The following is a 16,028-nucleotide window of genomic DNA, read 5'->3' as shown; positions in this document are numbered from 1 at the left end:
ACTCTCCTTTTTTTCCTGAGTCCCAGCAAGAGCTCCCCGTTCAGCCAGGCCGGTCGTCTTCCCCGCCCATTATTGTTAGTGTGTGGAAGAACTTGATCTAGTGGAGAACCTTTATTCGTAAGTGAGGTTTAAAAAGCGGCACAGGTGCATTGCCTGCTGATGTTCAGCACCTTGACTGATCACAATTTATAGGTTATAGTGAGGGATAAAACTGCATCTTACTGTAGTTGCATTATAATAGCTTTGGACCAACTCTTTTTTTTCTACCAGACTCAGTAACAAAACTCCTGAGACTTAGTGCTCTGCATCTGTTCTAGTGGTGGTTCTTTCATCGTTCTCATCCTCTTTAAATTTCTATTTTCATGTGCACAATATAGTAGTACAGTGGGACATGTATATAATTTATAAATAAATATACATATATTGGAGGTGCATGCTCAAAAACTTCTTTACTTTTTACGCTGTCAAAAAAGGTTGGGGACCACTGCTCTAGGACAGCTCTAGTGAGTCTGGGAACAATCTAAAGGCCCTTTGAATGTTACCATCGTTTTGTAATAAAAACCCTGCTTTGTTTTTCTGTTCCTCCTATTTGTGGAAGGGAGGGAAGAGAGAGATGGAAAGGAGGAGTGAAGGAAGGAAATGAGAATGAAAGAAATAATTTCTTGTTCAGCTGACAGTTACAGGACTTCAACAGGGAAGTAGTGCTTGGGGTGATTGAAGAGTGCCACTCTTATGTAGGAGGTCTCTGCAGTGGTTTAGAGGAAATGTAAAGCTTATTGCGTTTTTAATTACTTTTACTATGGTGCGTGTGTGTGTTCTAGCAAAGCAGGAAGCCTTGAAAGCTTTAGTTGAGGTTGGAAATAGCAATAATAAAATCTTGTGAGACCATACGGTCAAAGTTGAGTTGCCATGAGGAAGTATTTTATTGATCTTTGCAGAAACTGCTCATGTGCAACATATTCTGTGGTTGGTTTGGGTACTTGACATTTATTTTAGGCTGCTGGTAGCTAATATTTATTCATCTTCTGTCCAGGCTTGTCCTTTCTTTGTCTCTTATTCCAGATCATCGTAAGAAAAAAGGCTTCTGTGGTTTACAGCTCCTTATGAGCTGCAACATGTTACAGAATTCTCTCAGGATATAGATCTCTCCATTTCTACAGTTGCATTCTTTGTTCCAGTTGTCTGTCCTGTGATAGCAAAACATGGATATCCTCCCAGCCCCGCTTGTTTTACGGGAATTCAGAACAGAAGGATTGCCCATGTTGTTTAGCTTGGGATTTGCTTCTGTTTCCCTCGTGATTTTCTTTCTCATCACAAGAACAATTACAGAGTAATTGAGAGGGAAGACGACTTAAGATATATCTTCAAATTTTTTTTTTTTTTTTGCTTTTTGCAAATGAGCTGCTGTAATTCTTGAGGTGTGAAACTTTAGTTGGGAATGCATGGAAGCAAAAGAATTAAAATACCACTTTTCTTACATGCATGTTGTTCAGTGATCCTTTAAGTCCTTTATGTCCAATCTCTAATGTCACAAAGGCCCCTCAGCTTAAAGAAGGTCTATATGGAACAGCCTTTCCCAGCTGGGTAGGTGAATTGCACTCTGAAGCCAGCTGAGCCATTTTGAGGATGTGTGGACGCACCCAATGTATCTGGGCACATTGGGAAGCACTGGATTTACAGTGTGTGTACAGCAAGACTTTTGTGCAAGAACAGCTCGTGCCTCCTGCAGGTGCCTGTGGCTGCAGTGGGGGCCAAGGTTCCCTGGGGAGATGAGAGCCAGGACCGACCTGCAGCGAATTGTCCTTGCAAGCTGCATTTTCATCTGAACTTCTTATTTTGACCAATTCCTAAATTGGGTTTTGATTCATTTGCTGTGAGAGGCAAGAAGACAGTGGAGGGAGGAGATGGAGAAGAGTGTGTAGAAACTAAAAAAGGCTTTCGTGAAAGCAGTGTTCCAAGTACAAAAATAGAAGGGAAAAAAGGGGGCAAGAACTGTGTTGCCCAGACTGGACCTAACCAGCAGCAATGTGTCAGGACCCACTGATCTGGACACTGAGATATCCTCACCTGTATGGGAGGTGGCCTTGTGGCCAGGTTTTTGTGGGAGGGTCAGGAGCGTGTATGCTTCACAACATAGGTTTTAAACAATGCAGTGTGAGGGTGGAGGGTGAAACAAGCTGGACAACAAAGAATAACACCTGAATGCCTTTGTTTTCTCTACATGTCATGAACTAGACTCCTGGATGTTTCAGCAGTTATTGGGTCAGGGCCTTGGAGGGACTTGGTGCTTCATGACTGCCTCTGCTGCATCTGAGTTTTCTTTTAAGGGCTCACTGTCATTCAAATCAAGAGGTTTTTTTCAACTGCTTGCTCTTGATATTACTGCTGTGACTTCTTAAGGGTGTGAGGGATGTGGAAAAATGAGCAACTCAAACCAGTCAGCTTCATAGTGTGATATCTGGGAGTCTCTTTCCTTAGGTACTGCTTAGTACTGTAACAACAAGTGCTCATTAGGCGGAACAAAATAGGGACAAGCCTTATTGTTCAATACATTGGATATTGGGACGAAGGGAGACTGGTAAATATTTTGAATAATGCAAAAGGTTTCCTTTTCTACTTCTGATAGAAACATCCCATTTCCCCATGAATAAACTGTGAAATGAATCTGTGACTGTTTTCCCTCCCTGAATCTCTCTTGTTCCTCTGGATGATGAACTTTTTGGGACTGTGGTTGTTGCAGGATGCGTGTCTGTGGATTGTTAACCCAGAGCAACAAATACCAGTCAGAGCTGGAGGGTCCCAAGAGCTGTACAGGTAACAGTATCCTGTAGTACCCAGTGCTTCAGTTACTAATAGCGGCAGTGATATGAATGCCAATTCAGTAACTGGACAAAGACAATGTGGCTGACTCCACAGCAATGCAGAACACCTGATAAATGACTACTTCCAGCTGTGGCTGTCCAAGGCTGTATTGCAGTCTATGAACACTTGGTGGGAGACTCTAAAACACTTAAGAATTCCCAGAGCATCTCTGGTTTTTAGTCTTCCAGCAGCACCTGCTGTTTCCAGGAGGGCTGGAGACCATTTCCTTGGCACAGACTTGAGAAGCAGCCATACAGGGCAGGTGGTTGTGATACTGTCTATCAGTGACGCTTCTTCACCTTTCTTCTAAGTGTAGAAAAATAAAGTCCCCAGTCTATCCAGGACAGCAAACAGTTTTTGCTGTTTTCTTTTGTCTTTGTGCGTAATTGGAGTGTAAGCTGAAGTGGTTTCCTTAGTTTTCTTCAACAGATTTAGTCAGGTTTGTCGCCTGTTACAAATCCTTTCAGTTTATTTTTTTGAGTGTTTGGGCACAGGCTTCAAAATTAAAGGTAACTTGCTTTTTATTGCTAGAACTGATCTGGAGTGGCATCAGCTTTCATTGTCTGTATAATAAATCTGATGAGAATTATGCTACACAGGGCAAGGTTTTTTTATATAATTTTGTGTTTTACTTTTTTTTTATCCCCTCCCCCCCGGGATATGAAGTTTCACTGCTGAGAAGAGAAAGGGAGTAATCTTGTGTGTACTATTGTTTTGTGTGGTAGTGATTATCTGTGTTCATGTCCAATTGTAAGTTCTGCTGTCACCTCAGGTCTGTGAAGCAAAATATTCCTTGGGCTGAAGTAGGTTATCACATGTATATGAATTAAGATAGGATAATGGTCTTGAAGGATGTCCATATAGCTCTCCATTATTCATGTGTAGTTTATCTGGACTGCAGATAAACCACGTCATGTATCAGGATGCTTCTGAGATGGCTCTGGCAGACTCAGGCTGGGACAGGCAAGGCTTTCATGAATGCCACAGCTTGGTTATGTTGCGTTCCGATATGCTGCTTTGTGTCCAGGAATAATACTGTAATTGGGATTTTTCTTTTTCAGTTTTATCTTTCAGTCTTAGTATTCATGGCGATAATTAAAACATTACCATGACAGGATTTGAAATACATGTGATACTAATTTTATGTTTAGTTTCTGTAAAGAGCCATGAAAAAAATGCCTTAAAGTAATCCATACGCGGTATGACCCTAAATGTATTTTCAGGAGTATGAAATGGGCAGGTGCAAGAGCTGTGTAGCAGCCTTTTCCTGTTAGGAGATCACAGTTTTCTTTCATTAAAAGCTAGCTGTTTGTTTAAGCAACTTGGCAATTAATTTGAACTAAAAATTGGCAGGAATATTCTGAAAATAAGATAAATATTCTGCAAAATCAGAATCAAAGGGCAAATCTTGGGAACTTGGCAGAATGAGAAGGAGTTTCTGCAAATAAATTTTCGTGTTGTTTTGAACTGTAGGAGGCAAAATTTTATTCTGGCTAAAACCAGTTTGTTTCAAAAAATCCTTCTAGACTTTCTGTGGTATTAAATCCAACTGAAATCATATGCCACAGATACGTTTGAAAGAAATGGTTTTTAATTAAACAGAACCTCTTTGTTGCAGTTGCAAATAATTGTGGCTCTATGACCCTAGTAGGATCAAAGGGGTGTAATCCTGCTGCCTTTGGTATCACTGAGAGCTTTTTACTTTTGAGTTCAGTGTATGCTGTCCTGGCACTTTGTCTCTTTAAGTGTCCTTATGACCAATTTCGGTTTAAGACAACGCAGGTATATTTCTGTTAGAGATGAACTGAAGTCTTAAACGATGCTACTGACACCTTTATGCTGTAGTCTTAAGTGAGTCCTTTCTGGAAAAAACTAGCCTCCGGTTGCTTGTGTTCATCCGTTAGCCTTAATTAAGTTAAAATAAATTACAAAATTAAGACAAATTAGACTTTTTTGCAAATAAAATTTTATTTACCACTTCCTGGTAGCCAAAACTGTGTTTTAATTCATGGTCACTGCTGAGGGTGCTGTAGGGGTCAAACCTTCTCTGAAGGTCAGTAAGTATGTAGGGATGTCTTGCTCTCAGAGCCTTACCAAAGCCTGGAGGTGTGAAGTGTGGCTTGAAGTGTTGCAGTTCCACTTGCAGAGCTTGCGCTCAGGAAAATTCTAATGCGCATGGAGACACAAATGGCTGGTTTTGAGCACATTTCAGTTAAAAGCCTTAGACTACCTTTTGCTCTGCTCTATACAGTAGTTACAGTTGGCCAAAAAATTGCTTTTATGGTTGAGGCTTAGTTCTCTGACAGAATGGATGCCATAGAATGTTCATATTGCTTCAAGTATTAGCGGCTAGAAACAGAAGTAAGCGGGGGAGGGGAGGGGAACGAAGGCATGGGGATCATAAAACTGGAGTCCACAAAAAATAGTGACTGAACATACTTATGCTATGACAAAGATGAACTGATACTACACTTGGTCATTGGAAAATGATGCATGCACTTGAGCGGTTTCACAAAAGCATGCAATGGTCAGCAGAGTGTGCCCAGTAAAGATTAAATGGATTCTTCAGAAGAATAGCAGTGTTTGCAACAGAAGAATAACAGACAGCAAGCCTCAGCACAGATGGGATGTTTGATCGATACATTTAGAAGATGCAGGAGAAAAGTACTCCTCCTTCATTTAAAATGAATCGAGTTGCTGGTCTTCCCAGGACTTTTGGAGGGGCGGGAGATTAGAATAGCTGAAGTGTTTGAGAGTCTTTTCATGAAACGGGGAATCTTTCACTGGAGTGCAAGCTAGAGCTGAGTCAGTCCAACTGTGGAGGTGAACAAAGACGGACCTTACTGTCTCCTGATAACAGTGGTCATGGTGTCTCTAGGGAAACAGGGTGAATTGTGGAGTGGCACAGGACAGCTGAGCGCCTGGGTTGCTAGTTCATAGAAGCATGTTTGCAACAGTCATCGACATTTTATAACTTACAGTAGTATTGGTAGGGGTCCTTGATTGCAAAAGGAATTTGCAAGGAATTTGTAGTGGTCCTTGACTGCAAAAGGAATGTGACATAAATTGTTTTCAGCTGATGTCATCTTATTTACCTGCACTTGTTAGGTCATTATTAATGCCTCTACCCCATCAGCTAGTGGACCCCAAAAGCTTTCAGTGCAAGTACAGATTTCTCCATAGAGAACATAATCCTATGGAAAAGTCTTGAGTGCAGTTGCCATTTATGGAAACTTAGAAGTAGTTGTCAGATTGAAACAAAAAAATCCTGTAGAGAAATAAACTCCTTGTCAGTTCATTAGGTTAACAACCATAATGGGAGGTGGGGGTATGAGGGTGGGGTATAAATGCAGAACAGCTGATGGGGGTGTCCCTTGCCATCTGAGGAAGGCAGCATCTCCATGGAAGCCGGGCCCTCTCCTCCCCTCTCCCTCGGGGTTCGATGCACTATACCACTGTGCCTGGGCTCCGTTCAACAAGATGGTGGCGGCAGTATCTGAGGAGGATCTAAAACAAGATTGAGCCTCCGAGCTTGAAACTCTTGTAGTTGTAAGATCCTGCCAGTATTTTACGAAAAGTTGGTCTCATCTGAGTGCAAACACAAACTGTTCACCTCGTTAATCCCAGCTTGGTCTTGTGATGTGAATGCTTCCCACCCCGCCCCCTTCTTCAAGGCAGGTAGGTGAGATTGTAGAGCAGCATCCTGAAGGATGCCTCCAAAACTTGCCTGTTGAAGGGGTGCGCATATATCCAATCTCCTGCTCAGAGCAGCCCTAGTTGGATCTGGTTTCTCGGGGCTTTGTTCAGTCATGTTTGGATACCCTCAAGTATGGTGGCTTCACAGTCCCTCTGGGCGCCTGTGCTTTGTCTGAGCAGTCTCACAGTGACAATCTTTTCCTTTTGTCTAGCTGGGATATCTCCTGGCTGTGGTGCCACTCATTATTCTGCCATGGAGCACCTCTGAGAAGAGTCAGTCTTCATCTTCTCTACAGCCTCCCAGCAGGCAGCTGAAGTCACCAGTCAGGTCCATCCCTGAGTCTTCATTCTCGATGCAGACCAGAGGCAGCTCCCTCAGCCTGCCCTCGTGTGCCCCAGCCGCTCACCATCCCAAAGGCTCTGCGCTGGGCCCACACCACACTCATCAGTGTCTTTCCTGGACTGCAGAGATCAGGAGGGGACACAGGAGTCCAGATGCAGTCACCAAAGGGCCAAATAAGAGAGGAAAGCATTTTACTGGCTTTTTGTGTTTCTTTATTGGTTGGGTTTTTTGTTGTTGTTTATTGCCCACTCTTGAAAAGGACTCCCAGTGGAGCAGCTAGAAGGGACCTTGAGGGTGAAATCCAGCACTTCTTCCTGGCAGAACTGCAGTCTTCTTGGCAGAACTGCTTCTCCAAATGTATTGGGTTTGCCTGGCAGGGTTTTGGTAGCGGCGGGGCTGTAGGGGTTGCTTCTGATAGAAGATGCCAGAAGCTGTCCCCCTGTTGGACAGAGACAGTTCCAACCAGCTCCAAGACAGACCCACCACTGGCTAAAGCTGACCCCCTCAGCAATGTTGGTAATGCCTCTGTGGTAACATATTTAAGATGGGGTAAAAACTGCTGCACAACGGCAGCTGAGAGAAAGGAGTGAGAATATGAGAGAAATAACTCTGCAGACACCAAGGTCAGTGAAGAAGGAGGGGGAGGCGGTGCTCCAGGTGCCAGAGCAGAGATTCCCCTGCAGTCTGTGGAGAAGACCATGGTGACTAGGGTTGTCCCCCTGCAGCCCATGGAGGACCCCACGCTGGAGCAGGTGGATGTGCCTGAAGGAGACTGTGACCCCATGGAAAGCCCACACTGGAGCAGCTCCTGGTGGGACCTGTGAACCCATGGAGAGAGGAGCCCACGCTGGAGCAGATTTTCTGGCAGGAACTGTGACCCCCGTGGGGGACCCACGCTGGAGCAGTCTGTTCCTGAAGGACTGTACCCTGTGGAAAGGACCTGTGCTGGAGCAATTCACGGAGGACTGTCTCCCGTGGGAGGGACCCCACACTGGAGCAGGGGAAGAGTGTGAGGAGGAAGGAGCGGCAGAGACAACGCATGATGAACTGACCACAACCCCCATTCTCCGTCCCCCTGCGCTCCTTGGGGGAGGAGGTAGAGAAATCAGGAATTAAGTTGAGCCTGGGAAGAAGGGAGGGGTGGGTGGAAGGTGTTTTAAGATTTGTTTTTATTTCTCAGTATCCTACTCCAATTTGGTTGGTAAGAAGTTAAATTAATTTCCCTGAGTTGAGTCTGTTTTGCCCATGACAGTAATTGCTTAGTGATATCTGTGTCCTTATCTTGACCCACGAGTCGGTCGCCATATTTACTCCCCCTGTCCAGTTGAGGAGGGGGAGTGATAGAGCGGCTTGGTGTGCACCTGGTGGCCAGCCAAGGTCAAACCACCACAGCAAAGCAAAAGCTGTCTCTCTAACTTCTTTGCTTGATCTGTTGCTATTTGTTGTGCACTGCCACGGAGGGTCTGGCTTCATCTTCAGTCACCCCTTGGGTAGGCTTCTTGTCCTCAGACTGAAAAAAAACCCACTTCCAGGCCCCAAGGACCTCGGTGGCCCTCTAAGAGTCTTTTCCTGTCACCCTGGTGCAGCAGCCCAATGGAAGCCAGGCAGTCTCCTCCCCTCTCCCCTGGGGCTCAGCCTGTAATTTGGGAGTGCTGTAATTGTCTGTGTTGATCTTGCAGAATCCTTACTTCAATAATTTCTCCAGCCAGTTTAGAAATGCCTTTCTGTGTCCCAGCTCGCTTGCTCTCTGCAGTTTGGAGTCATTACTAACCCTACGGAGGTGCATCGTGTCCCATCAGCCTGCTTCATATTGAAAATACTAACCAGTATCACACCTGGTGTTCATTAAATCTTGAGTTGTATCTGAGCAATTTATCTAAAAGCAGTTTTTCTCTGCATCTGCATTTTCAAGAGGAACATAACTTTTGAGGATGGATCAAAGAAACTTACATGAGTGTAAAGAACAACCTCTTCACCATTTTAAGCTGTAAACTCTTGGGAGCTTATACCATTTCTAAGTATATGCTTGTCTAGTCCCTGAGTTTCTACATGACCCCAATTCTCATTTGGTTTTCTGTTAATACCATAATAATATATAAAAGGTGATCTTCAGAAGAAAAGAGGAAGCGGCTTTTTCTCCTTTGTTACTTTTTAACTTTTTACGTGTAGAGAAGTCCCCAAACTGTCGTTTGGTAGGTAGGGTTTTTATTGACTTGTTTTTGGTGATTCCTTCCTCCCATGTGTTACATACGTTTTTATCCTCTCTGCTTTAGAAGGCCATGTGGCTAATGGCAGACAGCTTGGTAGAATTCAGGTGCGTAGGAAATCAGACAGCAAGAAGACAGTTGAAGGGATAACTGACTTTTGGTTTTAAAGGTGCCAGCTTTTGTTTAGCACACCTTCTTTTCTGAACCTGAGCATTTAGCACGGTTCTCCCTCCGGTACCTCCAGGTAAGGCTTGAGAAAGCATTTAAGCAATATTTTTGAGAGAGCAAATAAAACTTCCAGTAAGAATGAGCTTTCTCTTACTGATAGTTAAGTATATAAATAACCATAAGGGAAACAGTCTATTCAAGATGTTCTTCATGCATTTTAAACTAGCAAAGTAAGCCAACCAAAAAGAGTCAAACGCAATTTTTTCCTTTTCAGGTCACCTTTGAGGGCTGTATAGATCAAGACAAGGATTTTTCATTCTTTTAGGAACCAAGTAGAGACCTCCAGGTAAGGCTTGAGAAAGCATTTAAGCAATATTTTTGAGAGCGCAAATATAACTTCCAGTAAGAATGAGCTTTTGATAGTTGATAGTTAAGTATATAAATAACCATAAGGGAAACAGTCTATGTTCTTCATTCTTCATGCATTTTAAACTAGCAAAGTAAGCCAACCAAAAAGAGTCAAACGCAATTTTTTCCTTTTCAGGTCACCTTTGAGGGCTGTATAGATCAAGACAAGGATTTTTCATTCTTTTAGGAACCAAGTAGAGAGGCGGTGGAATTTGCAAAGCTCAGGTGTGTGATGGGTTTGTGTCAACCTGTGGTACCCCCCCTTTCAGTTTTCATTTGGCAGTCACTGTGGTCCTGATGTAGACTGTTCAGTAGCTATAGTTTATCTGCTATATCTTCACATAAATACATCTTTCCCTTGCTGCGTGACTATTTGGAGAAAATATTGGTTGCTACCACTTACGAAGTGTTTAGGTACTTATTTTTTCCTCTTCAGTTAGAAAAAGGGAGTGATCAACAGGAGACCTTAATGAGATAAATATGTGCTTCCAGGCTTTTTTAAAAATGGTGTTTCTTTCATGTGGAATTGATTGGTGTGTTTTCAACACGTGAATCCCAACCAGTGACTACTGGTTTATGTCAGTTAATACCATAGGAAACATTATTCATTTGGCAAAGCAAAGAAATTATGCTGGGATTAAACAGAAATAAATGGAAGTTAATCCAGCATTTGAACTTCCAGTTTACCTGGCAGAATTAAAGGAGCGACCTCATTGCTCTCCACAGCTGCCTGAGGAGGGGAAGTGGAGAGGGAGCTGCTGATCTCTTCTCCCTGGGATCTAGTGACAGGACGTGTGGGAACGGTTCAAATCTGTGCCAGGGGAGGTTTAGACAGGACATTAGAAAGCATTTCTTTACTGAGAGGGTAGTCAAACACTGGAACAGGCTTCCTAAGAGGTGGTCGATGCCCCAAGCCTGTCGGTGTTTAAGAGGCATTTGGACAATGCCCTTAATAACATGCTATAACTTTTGGTCAGCCCTGAATTGGTCTGGCAGTTGGACTAGATGATCATTGTAGGTCCCTTCCAACTGAACTATTTATTCTGTTCTGTTCTATTCTAAAGTAATCATAGAATCTTGATTATTTGCAGTTTGACCAGGTTTGCAGGGTTTTTTTCCCCTTACTGTGGGCAAAGTAGCTTAGACACTGTCTTCCTATCATGAGAGTCCTAAACCAATTAATCCCTTTCCTTCTCCTTGTTCTGCACTGATACTTCTGAGTCCAGACTGGATATGGGGAATGTGGCATTACATAGTTGAAATGACTGTGGTCAACCTCAGTCCTACATTGTAAGATCCATAGTTAAGTTTCTTTGATGAAACTTAAGTTTCTTCAGATCCTGAAATGATGTACAGTTGTTTAGCTAGAGCACAAGATAGGCAGAGCTACAGTCATAGGTGCTGAGAGAGTAGAAGGTCCCCTCTGGTTTTACTCAGCTTCCTAGTGAGACTTCAGAATTCATTGCTCTCACTTTCTTGTTCTTGAGTCAGCAAGCAGTATGTAGCCAAGCCCAAACCTTTTTTTCACTTTAGCTAGAAAGCTACGAAATTTTTTGAGCTCAGAGGGACATTTGGAAAGCTGGTGTGATTTCCAGTGTGATGAAGAAGCCTTTTGACATTATCTGAGGCAAAGGAGTCTTGAAATTCAGCCTAATTTTCACAGAAGTTGCACAAAATATCTGACTTTTAAATTGGTGTTGGTTCAGAAATCTGCATGAAAACTGCCAGGCCTGGGAACTCTGGGCCAATAATACTGCCAGTCCATGTCCTACCTCCTTATTTTTATTTTGTGATCTGTGTGGTGGCCACATCACACACAACCATGATGTGCAATGTGGGATGGGGGTAAAACTGCAGCTCATTCTTGCTTCTGAAGAGAGATGAGTTTAATGCTTGCTGTGTTTTATCTCCTGGAGCAGTCTGCCTCTGGCTGCTTGGGTACGGAGAGTGAATGATAGTTTCCTGTCTAGGCTATAGTCTCATTTAATGGTCTGCTCAAGTAGTTCCTAGAGTCTTGTTAGTTATTTTTAAACTTTCTTTGAAGTATATACACTTACAAATAATCAGTTTGAAACTTGCTGTTATTTGACTTTTAATACACCTAGAAGACCACATTCCAAGGTTGGCACTATCAGCTGTTATTTCATTGGGAATTATTGTAGTTCAGGTTGTGCAGTGCTTATTTCTGAACATGGTACTAACATGAGTCACAGATTAAAAGTTATTGGAGGATTTTTGCCTGTAGTATAGATGTTATTCATGTTTGGTTTTATTTAACATGAAGCTAAACTTTTCTTTTAATGGAATCGGTATATTTGTCTTTGTGAGTGGTTTATCTTTAGCCAAAATAAATATCGAGGAGAAAGACATTTTTGTAGCTAGGTATTTGAAGCATAAAAAATTAATCTGCCCTGGAGGTGTGAAAGTAACAGACTTGTATAATTTCAGTTAAAAAAGCAAAGTTTCAATGTTGATATTTTTTCCTTATCAAAAATCTGAAATTTCACAAAGCTGCTGTAAACTGCTGTGGTTTCTGGTGTAATTCTTCATAAGAGAGCAAAGTAGAGACAGAATAAACTGCTTGCAGCTCTAAGGGATCTATTTGTATGAGCTGCTGCAATGTTTTATTTCCACTCTGGTAGAGATTTCTCAGATTGTAAGGATGGATTCCTTGGCAGCCTCGCCTAAGGGAGTCTAGCAAGTCTCATGCAAATAAAAGCACCTTCAGAATAACTGTTCCATTTCTTTCTCTCTCTTCTTTTTTTGTGAGATTTATTTACCTCAAGGGTCGTAAGTTGTCAGACTTTCGATCTATACCCTTCTATACCTGTGATAAATAAATTTTGGCTTGGCTGAGGACATACTTAGTAAATAAATACCAGTATTACTATCCAACAAATAATTTTTCGCATTTATTTAGCCATGGTAGCGCCGTGTTAGTGGAATCATAAGTAGTCATTCAGAGATTCTCCTTTTCTTGAAAGCATGAATGCTTTAATAGGGAGGAAGGAAGAGGTTTTTTTCTGCTAAGATTTTGTTCCATAGTACCTAGTTTATTATTTTAAAATAAATAAATATATAAAGATAGCAAAACATTTATTTCGAGGAAGTCCAAATACTATTTTATTACCTTGTGCAACAGGAGCATTTACCTGGGGTTGCTTCAAATCAGATTGCAGCCTTGTGTAGGACATTGCACAGAGACAGTCAAAAATTTAAGCTAAATTTACACCAGAGCATGTTTATGGTTACTCTTCTGTAGATGCAACTTGCACTGACGAGAGTGTGCATAAACTTTGCTGGGAAGCATACTTTTTTTGTCATCATAGTTGCATCTATTCAAGGTCTTTTGCCATTAGTTTAAAAAGGGGAGGGCGGTATGCATCAGTGTTTCCCAAATGTTTTTAGTGGGGGTTAAGTCTTGATCCTTACCTTGAAAAGACTTGGCTATGGAGCAATGGAAGGCAGGACAGTACAGAATCTGGAGGGTCTCCGTCAAACAGGGGACGTGAAAGGAGAATGAAACCCAGGGGTTTGGCCTGCTGTCCTCAGGGGCACTTGGGCAACAGTCAAACCTGGGGACAAAAGGGTATTTTCCTTACACACCACTGCTTTGTGGCTTTGGACTTTGAGGTTTTCTCTCTGGAAGAGTGAAACTTCCCTGGCAGTACTGATGCATTTGTAAGTCAAGCTTTCCCCCATGAAAGAAGGTAAGTTGGTAAATGTGCAAATAAACACTTTTGCAAATGTGTAGTAGTTTAGGAAATAAATACGGCAATATTTCCTTCGAAGAGAATTTTTATCTGGCAAATTTTACTGTAATTAGTTTATTGTGTCAACAAAATCTTGAAATGGAACTGCTTTTAAACGTGGATTTTCTTTTTTTAGCACTGGTTGGACCATTCAAAATTCATTAAGAAGCAAATAAAAAGTAAGTACTATGTCTCTGCCTGTTTATTTTGTTACTTCCTTAAGAATTTGAACTTAGAGTACTTGAACGTGATTGTGAATGTTTAAATATGGCCTTTAATGGCATAAATATTTCTTAGGAAATAGATTTAATTTAATGGCTAATTGGCTGACTATATCAGGTCTAAATGCAAGAGCACTTATAAGCAATAGACCAGCCTCCAGGAGCTCTTGTTAAACATGTGCTGTTTGTCTCAGGCAGAGTAGGTTGCCAGGTAATTTCAGTCTGATCTGTGAAATCAGGTTGCCTGGACGCAGACCACGGTTTCTGTCACTGCTTCTGATCCAGAACAGATTTCCTGGGTTTTTTGGGTTTTGTTTTTGGGTTTTTTTTTTTCCAAAGAGTAAATGGAAAATATTTCATTGTGTAATGGTTAACCTCTTTTTTGTATGTTATAAATAAAACTAGCAGAAATACCTACTGTTTCATCAAAGGCAGTTTTGGGTAGAGGGGTTGGGTTTGGCCACTGAGTTTTTTGTGGAAGTTGGCTAAGGCAGGCAAGCTACTCCTGGATCTCTAATAATCTGGTTGCAGGCTTGGGTACAGTACAGCATCGGCACTAACGTGTTTTATTAATATACTGCAGTTGGCAACAGCCATAGGCCCACTGATAATATCGCTTCTGTGAGATTAAAATACAGCGTTTTGCAAGGAAATTGTTGATCCCCTTGCAGGACCTCACAGAAATGGGTCTTGATTGCTTCAGTGCCTTTCTTTCCGATAAGTATCCAAATACCTAGATGATTTTTGTAAATGGTGGAGGAGTTTCTTCAAAGACCTTTAGGACAGTTTGCTTTCACCCCAGGGTGTGTGGGTGTCAGTCTGCTAGAATAGATGGTAAAGATAGCTGGTATGGGTAAGGTTTTGGTGGTTGGCTTTCTCTCACCTTTTCATCACATCACAGACTGCTTTACCTTAAGTGATTAAGTGATTTGCAGGTGCACTTTCTGTGATAGCTTTGTCAGTTTCTTGATCTGTCTTAAAATTTGGAAAATCAATGTTTCTGTAACACCTTCAACCAGTTTAGGTGCACTGTTTTGTCTGTGTTCAATCTGTGAAGGGCCTGTTTTAAAAAGAAATTGGCCAAGCCCTGCCCTGAGGAACGCTGAAGAGGGAAGCAATTTGATGAGTGTTGTAAAGGTCTGTCTCACAATAGGATACTTTTCTTTACCTTGCATTCAGCAGGTGCTTTGAGAAGAGTTCCTCTTTCATGATGGAGGTTGCTCACTGCTCTTTTTTTTTCCTAGCAGTGGGCAGGTAAGAGTCCTTATCTCGCTGATGCAGACCTTACCAGTGGTGCTTAACTGTCAGCCTAGGGTACTATAACCTGTCTTCTAGGAGCTATCATTGGAGACAACGTCAGAGCTCTAATTATTGGAGTTTTGGCTGCACGTCATTTAGTAGAATGGATCGTTAATAGGCACATATATACTGTGTTGATGTGGTGTTACAGAAGACCTTAGAAAGGTGTGAAAAAGAGTCATTTTTCCAGCACTTAATATACCAGCAGGCTGTTGGTCTGGAAGATGAGGCTTAGGCAGGTAAGGATGCATTAGTCACAGTCTCATGATAGGTGGGTAACGTTGTATTATCTGTGTTACATAGAAAGTCAGACCTAGCATTCACCTTCTGGCATTAGAAAACAACAATTCTTGCAACTCCACTTCGTGGAATTTGTTAGCTTTCTGTGTTCATGGGTGCCTTCCAGAGTCCTCTCCAGCACTTTTCACGTTATTTATCTTACCTTTTCTCATTCACGTGTATCAATCCAAAGCTGATCTGTTGGGTGGGTTGTTGGGTGGTTTTTTTGAGTTGTGTTTGTGCCTGGTAACAAGAAGCATCACCCTCTCCCTCCTCCTCCATTCCATCTCCCCCTGCCCCCAGCAACAGGCAGTGTACCTGGAACTTGCTGTCATTCACAGCGTGCTGTGGGGCACACCTCTTTGAACAAAAACATGTTTGCCAAATGGACTGTTGCTTGATTAATCTAATGATTAGAGTATCATAAAGTATGGTAATCATCTATTTTTTTTTTTATTGCATGCATTTTTAAATTTAAAACCATGAAATATTTGCTGCTTTGAAGAATTTGAAAAACACACTTCATTTTGGGTTCTGGAACTTGCTGTCATTCACAGCGTGCTGTGGGGCACACCTCTTTGAACAAAAACATGTTTGCCAAATGGACTGTTGCTTGATAATGATAATGATTAGAGTATCATAAAGTATGGTAATCATCTATTTTTATTGCATGTTGCATGCATTTTTAAATTTAAAACCATGAAATATTTGCTAGAATTTGAAAAACACACTTCATTTTGGGTTTCTTGGGTTGTGGGATGGTGGCGCTGTTCTGCCCTTTTCTAGAAACCAA

General features: G+C 41.9%; 1 protein-coding gene across 1 annotated transcript in view; it reads left to right on the top strand.

The window, feature by feature from the left end:
- Window positions 1–16,028, top strand: part of EPB41L4B (erythrocyte membrane protein band 4.1 like 4B) — a 147,711-nt gene that overhangs the window by 18,822 nt on the left and 112,861 nt on the right. Inside the window, exon 3 of the mRNA XM_019472320.1 lies at window positions 13,573–13,615. Coding sequence (XP_019327865.1) covers window positions 13,573–13,615 — 43 coding nt within the window. The remainder of the gene's footprint in view (window positions 1–13,572; window positions 13,616–16,028) is intronic.

Source organism: Aptenodytes forsteri, unplaced genomic scaffold, assembly GCF_000699145.1.
Source record: "Aptenodytes forsteri isolate BGI_AS27 unplaced genomic scaffold, ASM69914v1 Scaffold114, whole genome shotgun sequence".
Classification (NCBI taxonomy): Eukaryota; Metazoa; Chordata; class Aves; order Sphenisciformes; family Spheniscidae; genus Aptenodytes; species Aptenodytes forsteri.
This window is presented reverse-complemented; position numbering and strand designations above follow the sequence as displayed.